The sequence below is a fragment of the Colossoma macropomum genome, unplaced genomic scaffold (genome assembly GCF_904425465.1).
Source record: "Colossoma macropomum unplaced genomic scaffold, Colossoma_macropomum, whole genome shotgun sequence".
Lineage (NCBI taxonomy): Eukaryota > Metazoa > Chordata > Actinopteri > Characiformes > Serrasalmidae > Colossoma > Colossoma macropomum.
This window is the reverse complement of record NW_023495385.1, coordinates 104,531-126,377: the sequence shown is the minus strand read 5'-3', so window position 1 is coordinate 126,377 and position 21,847 is coordinate 104,531. Positions and strand designations below refer to the sequence as shown.

The following is a 21,847-nucleotide window of genomic DNA, read 5'->3' as shown; positions in this document are numbered from 1 at the left end:
AATAATGTTGACTGTGAACATAAATATTGTTTTTTGGGCATAAATTTGGACATACCAACGAGTATTTGAAGTCTGGACCAGCCCTACTAATTACATTAACTTACATTTAAGTTTAGGAAGTTTTTATCCTTCTCTTATGTTTCACAAGGTGTTGTTAAGCAGCAATTTACTAAATACATTATATGCCCACCAACATAATACACGTCAGTAAGATTTACTAAAATAACGGCCATACACTGTTCAGTTCAAGCATTGCTCTCAGACTTGCATACTGATCTGAGCTAGCAGGAGGAGAACTCTCTGCGAGTTCTGTACTCGGACTGCAGGCTTATTCTATGAACTCTGCACTTTATGTCCTCAGCAACACTCAATATTCTGTGCTGACAAGCCAATAGGTAGTCACTGAGGAGGCATCCTGTGCAGCAGACTAGAATGTTACAGATGGTGGAGTAGCGCAGCTGCTGACCGTGTGAGAATGCGCAGAACTCACCGTATCGACCTGCCTCAGCACAGTTCCCTCTCCAAAGAACAGTGGTTTTCGTGCATCCACCAAGATCAGGTCGAAGTAAGACTGCCACGGGCGATGAGGAGAGCCATGCTACAGAACATACACAGTGAATTTTCTAGAGTGAAACCACAGTACTGCAGAAAGAGATGGCACCACACCACTTTGTCCTTTTTGATACAATGCACATACAGAAACTTTTGCAGGTTTCCCACTATGGGTGTTACGATAGCGCATGGTAATAACAGACAAAAACATCAAAAACATATTATATCTTGTATTTGCGTATCATTACACCCCTAGTGTCCACCCTTTTTAGGAAATCATTTTCCATGACTTTTCAAGGACAAATTCCTATGACTTCTATACACTACTGCTCACAAAAGGTCATCTTACAATAACGCAAAATTGTAGATATCTTTAAAATTAAGTTAACAATTAATCCCCAATGACCCCAACTAACTGAGTGCTATACTAAAATATACTCAAACAAACCATTCACCCAACCAATCACTTGATTGAAGGTTCTACTAAAATATCAGATGTGAATTGCAATAAGCTAGTGTGTGTTATTGTAACCTCACATTACCAGATGTAAGACTGTACCATTCCAAACTACAATGAATGGACACTCAAACTAGGGATCAGCAGCTAAAAATATGCAATAATATCGGTGGCTTAATGGATCAACTTTACACTTTCCCAGGAATTCACTAGTTCTTCCAGGACAATTTATCAATTTTCTAATTGTGCAAGTGTTTCTACAACTGGAAAACTAGATTAAAAATTGCAAGATTTCAAGGTTTTCCATGACATCTGGGAATCCAGCTTTAGTGTCAGCTGATACAGCAATCCAGTGTTTTTAAAATGAATCACTTTACGTAGTGAAGCTGGCCATGTAAAAATGGCATGGCAAAACTGCTCAAACACTCTACCACTTTACATGGACATACATAGCCAACAATCTAATACAAAACCATAGCATTATTGTGCGGTTAACTCTTTCACACACAAGAAATGTAACTCACGGTGCAAATAAACTTTGCTGCATTTGTAACTCACTTTAAATAACTAGTCAAATCAAAGACTTACCTTTGGCCCATAAGGGAAATCGAACAAGTAGGTCATGATTTTCTGCAATTAAACACAAAGGAGAAGAGAGTGACGTTCATTATTCTGGGAAAATTATATAAAACTTTATGTATGCATTTAGATTTTTATGTAATCAAATGTGTGTTGAAACAGCTGCGTGATATTTGTAAACTCACGTCTGTATATTTGTAGTCGCTGTTGGTGGCCAGAAACACTTTGGCAACTTCATTCATGCGGCTCAGCAGCAGCGGCAGCTTAGGCTTTGGAAAAGAAAATGCACAACTCATTCAGCTCCGCTGCTTTCTTTGTATTAATATAAAAGAAAAATTTTAAAAGATCAAGCAAACTTACATCTTTCACCACGTACTTCTCTAGGTTTTCTACTGTTTTTTCTTTCAGAGTTCCCTGTGGACAAAAGTTCAAGATTACATTACGCAGTAGGGCTCGACTGATATGAAAATGTGACGAACATCGATAACGATTTCAATGTGTAATGTAAAAATTCAGATGATAACTGATGATATTTGCAGATATAATTCTATATGGTCAAAAAGTAAACAGAGTCTAACAGGTTTAGATAATATGCGTCTGTAAAGGGTCTCTTCTTTACAAAAAATATTGATGATTGATCAGTACGAGTTTTGCCAACACCAATAAAATTGTAGCATCTTAATATCAGTCAGTAATAGCAAACAATTAATATATCAGTCAGGCTCTAGCTAACACAGCTTCATGTGTCCCATAATTATTGCTGGAACCCAATAATATTACTGAGAGCTTGTTCACACGTGTCTGGATATTTATGAAAGCACATTTTTTCTCTTTACATTAAAAAAAAATAACCTTCTCCAAACCAACAGCATTTAAAAAATTTCACCATCCACACAAGAATGCAAAAAGAATTTAAAAAACCCTCACAAGCGTTACAACCCAGGAGGCAATAACATGCCATAAAGCAGGTCGACAAACAGCATGAGAAGAATGAAGAAGCATGTTTACTGCACAAAATACCAAGAACAAACTTGTGGACAGGGTGTGACGGCATGTTGCTTAAGCAACAACACAGAGGCTATGGCCACAAATATTTAAAACAAAAACAAACAATGACACAATAAGAGGAATTCAAATGCATGGACTGACACTGTATTGATAAACTAAAGCAAATGTGTATTATTGATCACATAGAAACAATCTGGTCCTCAGCTATGGCAGACAGTCTTGAAGCACGCTGAATAGAGTAAAACAGCATTGAGTAGACTCATGTTGATGCTGGGCAAGCACAGTACACTAAACTAATAAGAGTCATCGGGCAACACTCCTAAGACTACATTCACCTACTTCTGTAACATGGTGCAAAAGTTATGGCACATAACAATTTTTTGCCAATATGTTAAACTCAGTAAATAAATGGAAACTGTGCACTAAAATTTTAAGAAAAATTACATTGTTTTGAGAGGTTATTCTGTATTAATGATTGTTATTTTCTCTATATCAAGCAATAAAATAAAAGGAACTGTTCACAGAAAAAGTCTGTTCCCTGTAGAGGATGTGTTAACTTATTTTCACTTAAAAAAAAATTTTAGCAGGGGGTATTCAAATGTTTGCATACAACTGTTTATTTTATTCAGTCACATGAAAACACAGAAAACACAAAGAATAAAAAAAATCTCCACCAAAGAAAAAAGGTTTTCCAGCTGTTTCCAAATATTCTAAAATGCTTTCTTCGTGTGGATGGGAGACCAAAATACAGGGCAAAAGAAAAAAAAGTTTTCAAAAATATCCATATGTGTGGATGGGGTTCAAATGCAGTAACAGCTCTGAGGCAGGTCTTGGCTTTAACATGTATCATACATTACCATTTTGTCATTCTGTACCAGCTCTTGTACATGATCACTTTAACATTCCGTTCCTCTACCTTAAAGTGGACCCAGTCGACGGCGTCTCGTACGTCCTGGAACATGCTCTTGAAGGACATGAAGAGGTCTCCGTTTTTGAAGCCTGTCTCACAGCTAAAGGGTTGGAAAAAGGGAGACAAGGCTAAGATTCTGAGCCCGGGCCAGTTAACACACACTATCGACAGTCAGACATGGTTTAAATGGGACAGTCTTCCCTTGTTTGAGGTTGTTCCGAGCCAAACAGGAAAGCCCTCTCCCCCTAAAAGGACCAACAATCATTTCAGAGGACATGCATCCAGACCAGAACAAATCACACACTCAATTAAGTCTGTATAGGCTTGAATGCATTTAAATTATGAGTGTTATTAATTACCCACTACATTTGTGTGCTTAAATTATTGTTAAGTCAGATGTTATACAATTAGTTATTATTATTGATTGCGTTTCAGTTTTTTTTTGTTATGTCATGCCTGTGCACAGTTCAGTGGACTACAACTGCACTATTGTAATAGACTCCTTTTTAAAACATGCTGTAAAAAGATTTTGCCACACTGTGATTTGCTTATCAGCGAGTGACAGACTTGCCTGATAGACAAACCACTGATAAGCCTCTCCCAGCATGTGTGGGCGAGAGAGGGAGATATGGAGTTTGAATCATCTGCATGTGGATGCAGTGTCCAAGGTAACCGTGTTTCAAAGTCACTAGCATTGAAATTCTCACCTTGCATATCGGTCACAGTTTGAGAAGAAGTCAACCAGGCAGGCATAGAGGTAGGTTTCTATTTGGAGGAGAGAGAGACAGAGTACAACGGATTGTAAATTCATTATTACCTTCTTGTTTACAACTGTTTGACTTGGCAAACCTTTTTATTGGTTATATACTGTACAATTAAAATGAATGACTTCAAGCTCAAAAAGTACTATGAACTCAAAAGGTCAAAATGAAAATGAAACCGTGGCCAGATCACCCAGGACTGACCTCGCAATCTCCGCGATAGAAAACGTGAAACATAACGAAAGCCAATAGGAAGTTGCTTTCGTTTCTATGCTAAGGCTGTTTTCACACATAGTTCAACTGCTGAAGACTGGTCAGAAATTTGGCTGGGATACAAGCACACATAGAAAAAAAAATATATATATTTTTAACTTTCACTAGCCTATCACTGCAGAAAATTCAGATCTATCCCCTGCATATATTAATAACCTACACTTATTATCCTACTTTTACTTTGTATTGAAATAGAGATGCTTAAAATACATGAATCTCAACCAAAAACAATAACAAAAAACCCTTCTTGATCTTTGCATCTTTATGGTTGAATGGTTGATCAATTTGAATTTAACCAATAAGGTGGCTGAATTTATTTCAAAAGTACATGCCAAAAAAGCACTGCCACTGCCATTATGAGCGACAGTTCCTGCTGCAGGAACGATATGAGCATCTATCAAGAATCAAATGTTCAAACAGACAGATTATGCAGACAGTACAGAGCTGGCAAGTTACTAAAAGAAGAGAAAAGTGTGCTTTGATGTTGAATACTGACATTTGGTATGGACTATTATAAAAAAAAAAAGTGTTCCCACCAGCACTGAACCAGACTTTCAACACCCGCAGTTTTTGGAGGACCATGGTTCAGCTGTTTCGGACTGGCCTGAGTGTTTCATTTCAAAATGGACCAAAATAGAAAACGTTTGATAAATCCACACAAAACAATGTAGGGCTTTGCCATGAGAATTTCAACTCATTCGCTTATTTGTCCACAACGGGACCACAGTTTGGCGAAATGCACATTTCTCTTGACCTCTTAAAACTCAGAACATACAGTTTTTATGCAAAAAGCTTAAAGATGATATATGGCAGTGATTAATTGTCCACCTGGAAGATTGAAGAGAGTGTTGAGGATGTAGAAGCGTTCGGTGTCATCACGCTGGATGAACTTGTTGGGGTAGAGTTCTCGGATGTCAGGCCTGGCACAGAGCAGAGGCATGCATGAGCAATTTAAACAAATATAGCTCATCTACGCAGAAAAATGTACTACAGCAAATATGTTACAGTGGTTTCTAAAATATGGATTTGATGGTGGCGAAGCGATTGTCCATAACAATTACAGTAACTTGGCGTAAACAAACCAGTGTCACCAATTTCAGAGACTATGAATGATGTGAACAATTCTAGCTTTTCTACAAGTTCCGTCACACTTGTGTAATTCAGTAGAAAGGATGTCTTCTTACCCACGGAGGAAGTTAAAGCCATGTACACAGACCAGGATGTTACCATAGGCGTCCACCTTCAGAAGGTTACCGTACATGGTGTCAAATACCAGACCTCTGGAGCAGAGGGGAGGACACAATGTTTTCAGTTTTCAAGCTTATTAGAGAAATCACTAATTTCACAAAACTTGATCTGTGACTATCAAAAGGGAAGCTTTGAAGTTTTTAGCCCAGCTAAAATGTAGTCTGATAACATCAGAGCAGCTTACCTAGTTGGGAAGGAGGGGTCATAGACAAAGCCAAGCAGTTCCTGGGGGTAGCCAATTGAGACCAGTCTCTCAACAGTCAGGTCAAAACCCAAGGATTCATATTCTGGAGATTTGTAGACTAAAACAAAACACAATCCATGTTTAACTGCACATTATCAGACATGTGACTTTGTATATGATTGATCAACTAAGCTAAAGCTTTCCTTAAATCATAAGGTCTTTTTTATATGTGTTTTATCCAATATAAAAAACATTATAAGTCTATATACTAAGTCAATATATGCTAACTCAGTACATGACAACAAACAAGTAACAATAAACTGGATCTACTAAGTCAAGGTTCACTGTTTAAAAAAGCTTTGTCATGTTATTCTGACTGAACCTAACTTTGATACTGTCTGCAAATATTCCACAATGCTAAAAACAAACAATATCTAGTAAGAAAGAGTAAAGGCTCAGAGAGTAATGCCTTTTAAAAGGAACAGCTCAAGCAAAAAATAGGAACTGACGAAAGTTAACTCATATCATAGTTTATGATACAAAACCACTAAGGCCTATTTGTAATTACATTAGCCCCCAGTGCACAGCAGTAACTGTTTTAGCCTATAGAGCTCTAAGTCACAGGTAAGTTAAACCACATGTGTAATTACTGCCACAGATTCCAGTTATAGCTGCGTAGACATTATATATAGGTAAGATGGTTTCCACATTGTTGCATTCTAAAAACAGAGGTTAAATGACATCACCCAGTCTGTCACAACTGTAAACACTCTCAGTGCCAAGTCTGTTCCTGAGAAACACTCTATTTGGTACTCTATTCTCAAAACACAGGCTTCGCTACCAGAAATAAACACATGGCTCAAAGAACAGCCGTAGGAGTATTATTTTAGGTGACAGAACCTAGGATGTCCCACATTGTGATGTCTTTCCACAGGGTAGGGCAAAGCTAACCAAACTATTCAAAACACATTCACACTGGCTTAACAGGCTCCCTGAATGTTCTGTGATCTAATCTGGAGCGAAACCGGATACACTGACCCTTTCACATTTAAACCCAATTAAAGCTTCAGACCCATGTGAAGGGAGAGCCTGGTAACATTTCGAAGACAAAAGACTCAGCTGAGAACTCTAAGCCCCCGGTTTGTCGTTCGATGCTGGTACCCAAATGCAACTGGGATAAAAATAAGGACATCAACAAAACAATAATAGCTTTGGCAAAGCATGGAAAGACACTCAATCCAGCTCCTGTCGCATGCTGGGAAGGCAAGAGGAATGTGTTTGCTCTGGTTGTTGATGCTGCCTTAGGTCGTGGGAGTGCAGGAGAGAAAGGGAGATCTCCTGAGACGAAGAGATGCAACTCGGAGTGCCTCAGGGAATAGCACTAGGGCCTCTAGAGCTCCTCAGTGTAAGACATGTGGCTGAGCCATGCATATTTATAAAATTCAATTTGTTAAAGTCAAGGTTCTGTTTGTCTATGACAGTTTTGTGTGCCTCAGTAAGAGATGGGTTTAGTCTTTGTTAATGCGGTACTGATTTGACATCAGAAGGACGAAGGGTTCAAAATAGGTAGATCACTTTCTTTCCATTTATCTTTCTTTCATCATAACCAGTTTTAGGGCCAGTGACACAACTCTTTATCGAGCAAACATATGACCCTCTATGTGCATGAGCACAGAGCAAGAAAGCATAAAACATACAACCAGGGCCCAAATTCCTCATTTACGGCCCTCTGTTTCTACAGACGTGTGTGTGTTGTGTGTGTGTGTGTGTTTGTTTTTGTACAGTTTTGGGACAAAATATCCTTAATTTCTCTTTTTTTATTAAAAGGACAATAGTTTCTCTTTGGTTACTGAGGTTAAAGATATTTCAGAGTACATACAGTACTGTGCAAAATCAACAATTGATCAAATTAATATATGGGATATACACACGACCTACATATATATAGGACATACCTATGACCCTACAACCTGATATTGCAGAAAAACAAGGCTGTGTATGCGATGAGGACAGGAGGAGGTCCTCCTGCAGTGCTGCAACTAGCACAGCACAGGCAGCTTGCCAGTGAAATCCTACAGAGTCTTTGCTTCAGGCCAGATTCTTCTGTCCAAATAGCAGCCCCACATACCCCTCCCCTTTCCCTCCCTCTGTCTCTATGTATCTCCTCTTAAGCTCTGCACTGCTACAAAGAAACCTATTTTGAGCCTCTTTTCCTTTCAGTCACTTCTCATATCAGCACCCTTTTGGCAGCCCATAGTTGGTCAAGCTGACCTTGCACTATGCTACAGCACATTATAGCTACGCAGCCTGTAAATGTTTTGAGAAAACATGTTTGTAAAAGCAGCAGTTCATATTTATAAATATACCTGAGAGCTATTCAAAATGGAAAAAATACTTAAAAAACAGGCCTAACGACATTCAAGATGTTGCAAAATGCCACTTATTCTATACTCTATTTGCTGACTCACGTCGGCACAAACCCATAATGAATAGAAGCTTAGAAGCTTAGATGACTTCCCTGACTGTAGCCGAAAATGTCTACCACTGTGTAAATAGTATTTGTGTACAAGGCTATCAAAATAACACAAAAAGGCAACATAAATCAATCAGAATAAAACAATGCCTACTAAAAACACAGTACGGATTAAACAACACAGATGTTGCCCAAGGATACTGATTAGTCTTTGTGTGTGTAAAACAAGTTGCAGTCACAAAACATAACATTATATTATATTTATTATATTTATACTTATTTTAACTTTTTGAATCTTTGTTTTTTTATTTTTTTATTTAATAAAATTTTGTGATACTTGAAACTTTATTGTATATATAGTTACAAAAACTCAATAAAAAGCTAGATATACACTCTTCTGAATGTGCATCATTATCATTTCAATCATCAAGCTTGATGAATGTGAACTGAAGAATAATCAATCATCAATTATCCATTATCATACCTAAGATGCACAGATGTACTTATAGGTACTGAGGATTAACATCACTGCATTATGGGATTATTTCGTCATATTGGCAGGGTCATTTATTTATTTATATTCTACAAATACTCACACACACTGCAAGATATTAAAGACGTTACAGTTTTACTGTGTTTTTCTGACTTGTCCTGCTTAAAAGTGACACAAATGAAAAGGGAGTTTATCTCAACCAACTCCAGAGGGATGCCAAACAATGATATAATAATAAATTAGCCTTACTCACAGCATGGATCCATACACACTCACTGAGATTACTGACATTTCACTTAGCAACCAGCATGTTCAACTAGTGTTTTTTCACTCAGCCTCTGGCACATTTAACAGGGCAGAATGTATGCAATATTTTAATCAAACGTTGTATTTGGGATATTTTACTCGGGCAAATTCTGCTTTTTTTCAGCATATTTTACTGAGATACTGGCATATTCCACTGTAGGTAGCCTTTTAGCCTTTTAACACTTGACTTAGCTAGTTAGCCAACTAATGACACTATTACTGAACAGTAGTATATTAAACACCACAAAAAAAAACACATTAGATCATACATGTTGTAAGTTCACACTAAATGGCTAACGGCATGACTAATGTTACTAGTCAAGTCTATCTAACTTATTTCACCTTGTGCCTTTTAGCTGGAGAACAGGAAGTTTGTAAAGAATGTGTTATCTGATACCAAATAAATCCACTAAATGATGTTGAAAGCTTTATTCCATTAAATCTACACAACTAAGAGTATAAAATTATCTTGAGCCTGATGTTTATCAGCACTCTTATCATGATGCTTACTACGTGCTGTTTAACTAGAGTTGCATCCGAATAGTTGAATGAACCTTTTCCTCTTGATCTTTGATCTGGTGGTCATGCAGAACCCCATCCTAGTCACCTCTGCAAACATATTTAGTGGGTCTATGGGCTACAGATCAGCCAAAATCATCGAAAGCAGAAAGACAAGTTAGCGTCATTCAACTTTTTAAAAGCAGCCTAGACCAACTAAGCCTGCCACAACGGCGGATTAGACAATGTATAATGGCATCACATTCCATGGAAATGAAAGCATGGCATGGTTTGAAATGAAATCAAAGTTCAAAAAATATTTCTTTAACATATCAGAGAATAAAAGTTATTAAAGGTCAAAGAATCTCTCCTGATAGTTCAGGTGTTCTTAGTATTATGTTGTGTTTTTGGGAAACGGGGCCCTAATAATATTTTAATTAGGCCTTTAGGCTTTTATTGGCTGGTTCGAGGACAGAGCTTAAATTTACTATGAGCGCAGTTGCTGAAATACTTCTGTACAAATAGCCAGCATGTCAAGTAATGGAAAAATGTGCTATAGGCTTATCAGCAACACAGGCAAGGTAAAAGGGCAAAGGCCATGCTTACTTTTGCATAGCACACTGTTGTCACAGCAAGCAGTCATGGACAACCACTTTCCAAAAACGCTTTCCAATATTAACCTGCAGGCATTGGATAAATGTAAGATACAGGTCTTAAATGCCTTCAAATATATCTAATAGATCAGTCCAATCTACCAATATTTATTTTTTAATGATTTAGGACTTCACAGTTTATACAGTAAGGTAGAGACATACCAATCTTATCTGGAATCAGAGCTGATTCTGGTATATTTTAAAAGATTGGGTATTGGCTATATTAAGCTTGATCCACTTCTTTTTTTGCACTCTATTTATGACACTGTTGTAGAGGTTCCATAAACAAACTATGACAAGCATGCACGCCTGCATATCAAAAGGGAAATCATTTTACAACTGCATTTTAAACTAACTGGCAACCAGATCATTAATCATCAACTGGTAGCTGTGCAGTCAAATTGGATCACAAGTCAAAAATGTTACTTGGAAGTAGTAAAAATAGTAAATGGTAATCAAATGAGAATTAAAAAAAAAATTAAAAATACAAAATGTCCAGAATGTCAGATTTTGCACATCTTAACAAAACGAAGGGATATTTCTTATTGTTCTTATTCTTATATATTGTTGTGTTAACTGGTAGCCTATCATAAAGTATCTTATCTGAACTGCGTGGCTATACTATAAAAATTAAAATATCGGATAGGATTCAATATTTGATTCTTAACATTAAAGTACTCGAATTTGGGGACCAAAAAAAACTGCATCCAGACCCTACAGTGTGGTCATAAAGACTACTGTCAGGATCGTAACTTGGAAGTTCGAAGATATTAAAACAGGTCACTTTCACAGCCTCCTCAGTGCTATGCAAGCATTAGAAGACACTGCTCTTAAGTAAAGAAGTAAAGCAGGTCAGCCAAGGTCTTCAAAGGTTAAAGAAGATGCTTCTCATGATATACCACAGGAGAGGCTAATTGTCCAGCACTTCACCACCCACGTCTTCAACATAATCACAGAAAAAAAAGCTTATTTTAAATGTTTTCTCTCATAAAACACAAAAAATAAATAATTTAAATTTGGTATAAAATGTTACAATTACATTAACATATTTTGTGGTACTGTTACAGTTGTTGTCACCTCTTAATCACAAAAATGGCATAAAGGTCATTCTTTAGAACAACTAATTTCAACAGATTACAATATCTGCTGATATAACTTAATATGGGCAAAAACATACATATTCAAATAGTTTCAGTCAAACTTAACTGTTCACTTAAGCTTTACTGACTGATATGATCATTAAGTGAACTGTGAAGAGTCAAGTATGATTGCTCACTTTTGTCATTTTTTTTTTACCACCAGCTGGCTAATGCAAAAGTTAGCAGTTAGCTAATGTTACTGCTAGGAAGCCAAATATCATGTCTGTATTTACTGGCATCTACATCACTGTATTTCTTGTATCTGTGTATTGCATGGTAGGTACAGTAGTGAAAGAATAGTTATGAACAAAAGGCACAAGAAGTATACAAAATTGTGAGCTCTGTGAAACTGAACTGATGAAACTGAGGAATACAATGCTGACCCTTGTTAGTACATACAGAACATGACAAATAACGCAAAAAATGCTATTTTACTCTTATTTTTATATATTTTTTGTTTGTATCAGTTCTCTTCAAAGATTTTTTGTAATATGCTATTATCATACTTAAGGTAAGGTTTGGATGCATTGTATATGAATGGATGTCTATGGGTAACTCTTCATGGTTCATGAAAGGGCTTCCTCTGGTACAGTTTTAGAGCTGAAGTCTGGTCCCACGGAATCTGTTATCTCCTCCTTCAGCAAGATGCACTCATTGACAGATAATTATACCTCGCAAGCATGCATGTACGTTTGCCAGTGGGAATGTTGTCCGATAGCCAGGATCACTTTAGCCAGAGCATGAAACATACACCCATAAGTCAAAATAAAACAGGTTCCCATGCGCGATGCATCCAAATATCGATTTCCAGAAAGAAACCAGTCTTGCATCAGACATCTGGATGTAAGTTTGTTCAAAAACCTTCAGCTTAAACAGTGTCTTGATGTACAACTGCTACATTTAGAAGGAATGTGTGAATGTAACCACTTTCCACTTTGATTTAGTGGCCTATCAGGATGCTGTCATCACCAGAATCCTGACCTTCGAACTTTCGGTTGGACATAGAGGCCAACAATAACTCAGAAGAGACATCAATAGGATTATTTTTCATGCAGGCAGACAGAGAACAGATTAATATAGACTGAGATTCACTGTATTATACTGTGCTGTACTGTATTGGAGATACAGTGCTGGACAAAAGTTAGCATGTATTTAATTTCCAGTCAAAGCGGCCATTAAATACAAGTTAGGGGTCGATCGATTATTGGCCAGACTGATAATCTGAGCTAGGGCTGGGCGATAAAATGATAACGTTAAGTATCGCGATATAACTTTTCCTCGATAGAGCGATAAGACAGGTTCGATAAATGTTCGATATAATACACCATTCTCACAGTCCCACGTTTTAGCGAAAGCCCTGGTGGCGCTTTCTACTGCAAGGAAAGCGACACTACTCTGCTGTCGCCAGGAGAGGGCGCACTTCCGAATTTTTCGACTTGATTAGAGAGGGAGGGGGCCACGAGTAAAAAAAGGGTCGCCAAATACACTTAAGCAACGGCTGAAACGCGGAGTTATACAGTCCCTGTTTCAGCAGAGCGACCGGCGATCTGTTTTCCTGTGACCGAGTCTGAGTGACGAGGTCAGTGGTGTAACTGTACTGACCTACAGCGAACTCACCTCTTTCCATGCATCCTAACAACTTTAGCGGTGTTAAATCAGGTCTACAGCGGCGTGTTACAGCGCCAAACCGTCATATTTTAGTATTAGTGCATTCTCGAGCAACGAAAGTGAAAGAAAGAAGTGGTTCATGTTCGAAAGTAAACTGAGGAAGCTGTGAGGCATTGGAGAGCAGGAGAGCGCTGTCTTTCCAGGCTAGCTGTTTTTAGCTGCTGGCTAACTTGAAGCAGCGCTCCGGCAAAACACGGTGAATTGATGATACTGTAGATCAAACAAGACACAAAATCACTGCTTTCAGTTTAAACATGCCTAAAAGGAGGACTCTGTGACTGGTGTGAGAGATTCACACTGCTGATAATGCTTTTACACAGCAAACGTCAGATATACTGCGGTTCACCCCTTAAACTACTACGATAGCGTAGAGAAACCCAGTCGTCGCTAGCTGGTGTCTGAATACTGTGATCTGCTCTGACATGGATGTGGTAGGAGTGACCTACCGAACCGAGCCGACGTTGTTGAGAAACTAAAGAGTTTAGCACTGTTGTTGGCCACTTGTTTAGCATTTGTAACGGGGTAGCCGAGCGCTCGTCACCAGACAGCTGAAAATAATCTGTTTTCTTTCTTAAATCATGACTATTACAAAAATTGCAGCGGTGCTTTTCCAGCTGATAAAAACAGCTCAGAAACTCTTCCATGACAGATTAGTGAAATGTTCCACTGTTTGCCAAGTGTTTGTCATGATCAGACCATAAGTGATAGTTTAAAACCACAATTAACCACCCAGGAGCAAAATCAGCCTTCAAACGTGAAAGAAATCATGATTTGACATTTATCGCGATATGTATCGATATCGAACGATATGAATTTTGTTTATCGTGATAACGTTTTTCGCCATATCGCCCAGCTCTAATCTGAGCTGATATTCAGTTATAAGTATTGGCATATAAACTTGCTTCCTTGCCTTTTGTTAGTTATATGCATATCTGACGCTATCGCGATCAGCAAAACAAACTTCTGCAGTGTGGCCTATTGCTCCGCCTACAGCGTTACTGGACTGCGGATGAGCGCAACCAACCAGCACTTCTGTAGTCTTGTGTTTGTGTCCCGCCCCGTGTCAAGTAAATCTAATCAAACTTGCTTTTCGGTTTTGTGAGAGACACAAGAGAGAACGAAGAAGCACCTGCTTCACTCTCACAGCAAAAGGAAAAGATAAAAACTTGTCACGGTTGAACAACATAGTTGGCAAAAAGCCTAAAGCTTAATTCAGATCATTTCACTCACTGTAGACAAACAAACGTGACTCGTGCGTGCAGCTCTAGCCCTGCCCAAAACAACACATTATTTTGGTGAGTGAGGTTTCTGTGAGAGGGAGCAAGCATGCTGTGTAGACTCACACTGCTTCTGTAGGAGTTTGAACATGTTTAGAGTGCCTACAGTGGAGCTTCAGTGAGCCAACTATGCAGACAAGTCTCCAGAAAACAGGAAATTATTTGTAAAATCACAACTTTTCTTTTTACATTTAATAATTTTATTTGTATTTTTGCTTGTTAAAAGTACTGCAGTTTTGCTAATTTCACAGATTCCATCGCTCTGATTAGACTGTACAGGCCGTTTCCATTGAATCACGCAACACATTTTCAAGAGCCAATCAGAACACATCTGATACATTCAACACGTTCAACTACTGCTTGTTATTGCATACAATACATTTTTAGTTGAGCAACAAAATGAAATAAACATTACTATTCACACACCCTCGCTGTTGCTGCTTTTTACAAAGTAGTGACAATTTTAACTGCATGATTGCTCAGACGTTTATTATAATATTTTTACTTTAACACATTTACAGTTCTAAGTATTTGGTTAATATAGGCTTTATACAGTTTTTAGTCTGTATCTAGGTTTTCTTGCTTTTGCCCATATACTAAAAAAAAGGTAAGCTCCACTCCAGTTGTGTGCCCTTTCAACACTGTCAGTGACTCATACTACGTATCTGTTTTATATAAAACTGCACAAAAACATTTTTACATACATTTTAATTTAAAAGTTTTTGAACTACTTTTTTGAGCTCCATTTTCTTCCAAAAGTCTTTGACTATGAAACATCATCGAGATCTATTTAGGTTATTTTTTATCTGTTTATTATCTTAAATATTTTAAATGTTTATTGGTATTTTTGCAGCCTATACTGTCTAAAAGTCAAAGCATTTCATTTTTATAATGTTCTTATATTTGTTTAATGTAAGTTGTGAGTAAGAGCTACAATCTTGTAAATTTTCACACTACAAATTCAAATTTATGGTAAATAAATATCAGTCCCAAATATTGGTTACCGGTATCTGTGGTTACTAATAATCTGTAGTGGCCCTGAAAATAAATCAATCAGTCGACCCATCAGGGAAAAAAACGTCAAAATATACAAACAAATAATTACAAAGAATCGAAAGCTCAAAAACGATTTTTTTTTCTTCAGTATTTGTATAGTAGTGTGTCAACTTTTTTGCCTTTGTTACAGCTTCCATTCTTTTCAGGACACTTGTTTTCAGTTTTTTTAAAAGAATTTTGCAGAGATATTTTTCCACACCTCTAAAGTTCAGCCTTAGAAGTTGGTTATATATTCTGGATTCTGGGGTGGTCAGTTCATTGTTCTGACAACACTAGCAGTTTCTTTGTTTGACTGCATTTTCTTCTTTTTTTTCCTATTTTATTGAACAAACTTTTGACAGCTACACATCCTTTCAGGCACAGTGGTGAGTTGTCTTCTCACCATGGACGAATGGACAGAAACACATGAAGATTTTTTCAGACCTGAAGCAAGAGTGGAGCTTGAATGTCTCCTGTGTCTCAAAGGCGAAAGCTTCAATCACCAGGCAAATTTTTCTAACGTTAGCAGTAACAGGGTTATTAGAATTACGGCTATAATAGACACCTGTAAATAAGCTCTACAGCTAAAACCCTTAGCTACTTTAGAACATCAGAGGCAGTGATCTTTGAGAAGTTTGGCAAGGTTTGTGGTTGGAACTTGATAACAGTGCAGGACAAACTGATATGCCTCAGTCTTGTAAACATTAGTACTTGGTTACGGCCAGCAATAAAGCTGTGGATGTCGACAGCTGAGCACCAGCAGAATCTAACTCGAGCACGCAATAGAAGCGGCCTGTGGACAGCGCTAGCCCCGTCGCCTTCAGAGGGGCATGAGTTGTGGTGTGTCATAGGAGCTGATCCACTTTCCTAAAGCGAGCAGTCTGGATTTAGTGACTAGCCACCGCTAGCAGCTAAGTCACTGAGATGTGGTACAGAACGCAAGGGAACATCAGAAACCCAATGCATCTGGTCCATGCTAAAATGTTGCACCCTACAAACCGAACCCTTCTTGGTATCGAGTTCCTAGTTGACCCAAAGGACATAAATAAATGAGGCAATAAATAAGGCTAATTTGCTGATGAAGTTGGCCCTTCAAAACACTAGAATTTGAAACTAGGCTTTCAAATCTTATGGGCACTCTGGGATTTAAGCCCCACATTTCGCTCTGAAATGTCTCAGTAATCTTCCAGTCTCATTATTTCTCCAATTCGGTTGAGGCCTTCAGTACCTGAGGCAGCAAAGCAGCCCCACAACATTGTGGATCCACCATGTTTGACTGTATGTAGGGTGTTTTGCTTGTAAGCATAATTCTGTCTCTTATAAACAAATCGCTGGTCTGCATTGCCAAAGAGCTCTATTTTTGTTTGGTCTGTTCACAAATCATTTGCCCAAAAGGATTGTGGTTTGTTTAGGTACATTTTGGCAAAGATCAGTTATGCCTTCTTAAGTCTTTCTTTCAGCAGTGGAGTCTTCCTTGGCTTTCACCCATTAAGTACGTCTTGGTTTAGTGTGTGGCGTATTATGGTGTGGACTGAAACATCACTCCAGATTGCTCCAGATCTGCTCTCTGGATGGTACACATGGTGTTTTTTTCCCACAGTTCGCACCAAGGCACCCGCAGATTTCTCTCACTGATTTTCCTCTGTGTCCTAAGAGGTTCCTGACAGTTCCATGAGCAATAAACTTCTTAATTACATTAACCACTGTTGAAACAGGGATGTCAATGACTTTGGAGATGGCCTTGTCCTCTTTATCATTCTTGTGTTTGGAGATAACAGCACTTCTGATGCTCTCAGACAGCTCTCTTGTTTTCACCTTTGTGAAAAGGGATCAGGGAAGGTAAAGTGGCCTTTTTAAGCATGAAACCAACATTCATTCGTTAATTCAAGTCAAGAGAGCCCTCATTTAATTCATTCTAACTTCTAATTTACCACAGGTAGGTCTAATCTAGTCTAATCTGAATGGAATTCATCAAAAGGGTGCCAATAATTGTGTCACGTCCATATTTCTATTTTTATGTTTTTCCCTTATCGCTTTTTTAATTGACTGTTTTTTGAACCCTTAGCTGTTGTATACTGAACATGACTGTATGTGAGTGTTTTAACACGTTTTAAAAAAATTGAGATGGGGCAATAAAAGACCTGTGAAGTTGTGTGATGCTTAAAAAATACCCAGTGGTTAATAACCAACAGGTCAGTAATATGACTGGGTATAATAAAAAGAGCATCCCAGACAGGCTTTCAGGTTAAAACTCTCCCATTCAAAGAAGAAACCAGATATAAACAGGATCCAGAAACGCCACTGCCTTTTCTATGGACTCAAGCTCATTTAAGATGGACAGAGGCAAAGTGGAAAAGTGTCCTGTGGTCTGACGAATCAAAATTTGAAATTCTTTTTGGAAATCATGGACACTGCATCCTCCAGGCTAAAGACCACTCAGCTTGTTATCAGCGCACATTTCAAATGCCAGCATCTGTATGGTATGGGAGTGCATTAATGCACATGGCATAAGTGACATGCACATGTGTGAAGTCACCATTAATACTAAATGACATATACAGGTTTTGGCAACATATGCTGCCATCCAGAAGACATATTTTTCAGGGAAGGCCTTGATTATTTCAGCAAGACAATGTACAAACAAAAAAAACCATTTTGCATGTATTACAGCAGCATGGCTCTGTAGTAAAAGAGTCTGGTTGCTAAACTGGCCTGTCTGCAGTCCAGACTTGTCAACCATTGAAAACATTTGGCTCATTATGAAACGAAAAATATGACAGAGGAGACGCCGAACTGTTGAGCAGCTGAAATCCTATATCAACCAGGAATGAGAAAACATTTCAGTTTCAAAACTACAGCAGTGTCTCCTCAGTTCCCTAACACTTACAGAGTATTGTTAAAAAAGAGGTGATGCAACAAAGTGGCAAACATGCTACCGTCCCAACTTTTATGGAATATGTTGTGGGCATCGAATTCAAAAAATCTTTCAAAAAACAGTAAGACTTGTCAGTTTCAACATCTGATATGTTGTATCTGTTCTATTTTCAATTAAATATAGTGTTTACATGACATGCATATCATTGCTTTCTATTTTTATCTACATTTTGCACAGCATCCTAACTTTTTTGGGAACAGCTCCATGAGCAATAAACTTCTTAATTACATTAACCACTGTTGAAACAGGGATGTCAATGACTTTGGAGATGGCCTTGTCCTTTTTATCATTCTTGTGTTTGAAGATAACAGCATGTAATATCAGCTTTAAAAAATCAGCTAAATCTGGACAAACTATTACGCATCCCCAAAAAAGAAAAGGTTACATGACTAACAATAACCCTTTCTGGTGCTATAATGGAAGCATTTATAAAAAATTCTTTGAAGAATTATACATAACAGGTTCTCAATTATGGAGACAACAACAACAACAACAACAACAACAATAACAACAACAACAGCAACAACAAAAAACAATAATAATAATATTAATAAGGGCTGGTGTTAATTTATTCATAGATCTCCTGCAAGCACTGTCCAGTGTAGTCTGCTGATGGTGCTAAAGGTGCTGAATGTACTGCCTTAAAAAGCTATTTAAAGGCTGTTTTTGTATGAGAGGGTTACAATCGTGGGTTCTATCATTGCCACACACAGTGTGCAAGCAGCTGGGCTTCAGCCTGGACTACTATGTATGTTTAAAGTTTAAAAGGCCAAAAAATTGGCGTCAGTCATTTGTCACGTATCAAGCATAATCAGAATGGCACACATCAAAGAATAATTATTTTCTTAACTGCATAGAACCACTTCATACATACACACACACACACACACACACAAACACACACACACGCATTTTATACAGACATATACATACATCTCATTTCTTTCATTAAAGAACCTTTAATAACCCCTATTTAGACTGAAGTTGTGAAGTTGAAGGGTTAAAGAAAAGTGCACTAGCTGACATTTTCCAAATTCCAGAAGCCAATGAGGAACCTCTAAAAATACCCTGGAACTCTACTGTATGTTTACCCTCAGATTCTGAGTATCTGTGTTGCTGCCTGCTTTTGAGCCATAGGATGTTGTCTTATCTCAGGGACATTCAGAAATTTCAGAGCAGCAATGCTCTGTGGTCTGATCACAGTTCAACATGACACAAATGGCACTGATTACACATCTGTGAAACTAATACTCAAAGCTGCTGAGTGTGTGCACAAAGTGCTGGCGCATAAATGCTGGTGAATTAGTTAATGAAGTATTGAGTTGAAATGAAATGTTTTAGAAATGAGGTAACTCCCTGCCTTACCTGCTAAAGTGTAATCCATGTCAAAACCAAAGCATTTGATCTTCTCCATAGCCAAACTTCTGTTCACAAACACTCTGAAAAGGAAGCAGAAAATCAGGGCTTATCTATTTACAGAAAAATACAGTGGTAATATTTCATATACGACAAGGTTTCTAAAAGATAACATCATCTAGGCCATCGGACAGATTCTATGTGTATTTTTACTTCATTGTCCAAGACTAGAGACACAGTATTAAATATTCTTTATTAACACAAACACTGCAGGGATGAAAAGATCTCCACATGTTGGGAGATAAACCTTTTCCCACAACTTCCCAATCAATCCTATGTCTTTGATGCTCCTGACCTAAATCCTCAATAAAGCCCATCATCTGTCCCTCTAAAAAAAAGATTCCCGGATTAATTCTCTCCATGCAGCTACTCTTTTGTAATAAATAAAATCCCACTGTGACAGGTTCTGCATGCTGAGATTGATCTGTGGCGCCGTGTCATGAACATGCACTTGATCCTGAGCTCTCTGTGATAGATCGGGTCTTTAGTAGGCCTTATGTTATCCCCTCTAACAAAAATAAATCAGAATCTGGCCTACTAAAAATAAAGGCACCAAAAAAGGCTCTCTGGATTGATACAAATGAGATATATGAATGTGAAGAACCTCTTTAAAGTTTAAAGAACCTCCAGAAAATGTAAAAGAATTAGGACGCTTATTGTTTAACCATGAAACTTTAATTAGGTTCTTTAAAGAACCTAATTAAAGTTCTGTTTAACTTTTTTTTCATAGTAAAACATGTTGGCACAACATCAAACTGATGGTGGACTCTTTGTGTAGAGAAGAGCTCCAACCAGACTGCACTGAGAGTTCTGTAAAACACAGAGGTGGAAACATCAAAGTTTTTCTCACAGTGGTGTTCACTGATAGGATCATGAACTCAGACATGTACTAAGATCTCATAAAATAGATCAACCATTTAATGGAAAACAACAACTCTGGCAAAATAAAAGTACACTTCATTTGGATCTTGTCCTCAGTAAGCCTTGACTCGTAACTTGTAACAACTTCTAGACATAAGACACAGTTTCTACTAATTCAAAAAATAAATTTAACACTAAATAAAGAGGAACAATTATGGGGAACCAAAAGTACAACTCAATCTTGTTTTCAGTAGCACTTGCAATCTGCAACGAGTCTCAATGGTATAAATGGTAAAACATTCCATAAAATAATAAAAAAAAATGTTACTATTAGGTTACAATACAGACCAACCATATTACTCCCATAACAATGGGAAAACAAAAGAACTCTCAGTTTGAATCTGGTCTTTTGGTAGCCCTCGGGCTATTGAAAACAATTGATCAAAATCTGGCCTACTACTGAACAAATTTTAACATTCTGATCTGCAAGTAAATCGCAGGGGTGAAGGACATTCTGTAAAACTGACAAACATTTTTATCTGTGAAAAAAATGTAGCCACTAGTTACCTACTAGATTTAAATTCACCAAACGAATAGCAATTATGGTAAAAATTGCATTAATTTGGTCTTTAGTATGACTTGTGAGTCCTAACTGGAACAATGAATCAGAATCTGACTTACTACTGAACAAATTTTAATATTTTGAACTGCAAACAAGCCACAGTGGTATCAGAACATGTTGCATAAAAGTGTCAGACTACTGTTAGACACTTAAAACTGTTACAACAATATCAGAAATGGACAGTAACAACTATGGAAAAATAAAAGTTCGCTTCATTTGGATATTGTCCTTAGTAGGCCTTGACTGACAAAACAAAAAAAATCTGAATCTGGCTAATGCACCAATTGATATTTTTTGATGTGCACAGGAGTGACATGGGTAAGTCACAGGGTAAAACTGGTAACTACTGTTAGACATAAGAAACAGTTACTACTTATTCATAAACTAAATTCACTGTTAAATGAACAGCAAAAATTATGTACACTCAATTTGGTCTTTAGTAGGACTTGCGCCATCCTCTCTGGGAAAAAAGTCAAAATCTGGCTTACCAGTTTTATGC

General features: G+C 37.6%; 1 protein-coding gene across 3 annotated transcripts in view; it reads right to left on the bottom strand.

The window, feature by feature from the left end:
* The window catches only part of nt5c2b (5'-nucleotidase, cytosolic IIb), a 43,181-nt gene that overhangs the window by 11,524 nt on the left and 9,810 nt on the right, over positions 1-21,847 (bottom strand). For 2 of the 3 annotated variants that reach the window (XM_036562371.1, XM_036562372.1), the window contains exons 3-12: positions 19,815-19,888; positions 5,973-6,090; positions 5,725-5,820; positions 5,369-5,460; positions 4,214-4,271; positions 3,513-3,606; positions 1,949-2,002; positions 1,774-1,857; positions 1,598-1,639; positions 491-598 (exon numbers count right to left, since the gene is read on the bottom strand). In XM_036562371.1, the coding sequence (XP_036418264.1) occupies positions 491-598; positions 1,598-1,639; positions 1,774-1,857; positions 1,949-2,002; positions 3,513-3,606; positions 4,214-4,271; positions 5,369-5,460; positions 5,725-5,820; positions 5,973-6,090; positions 19,815-19,888 (820 nt within the window). The other variant, XM_036562373.1, reaches the window with a different exon arrangement.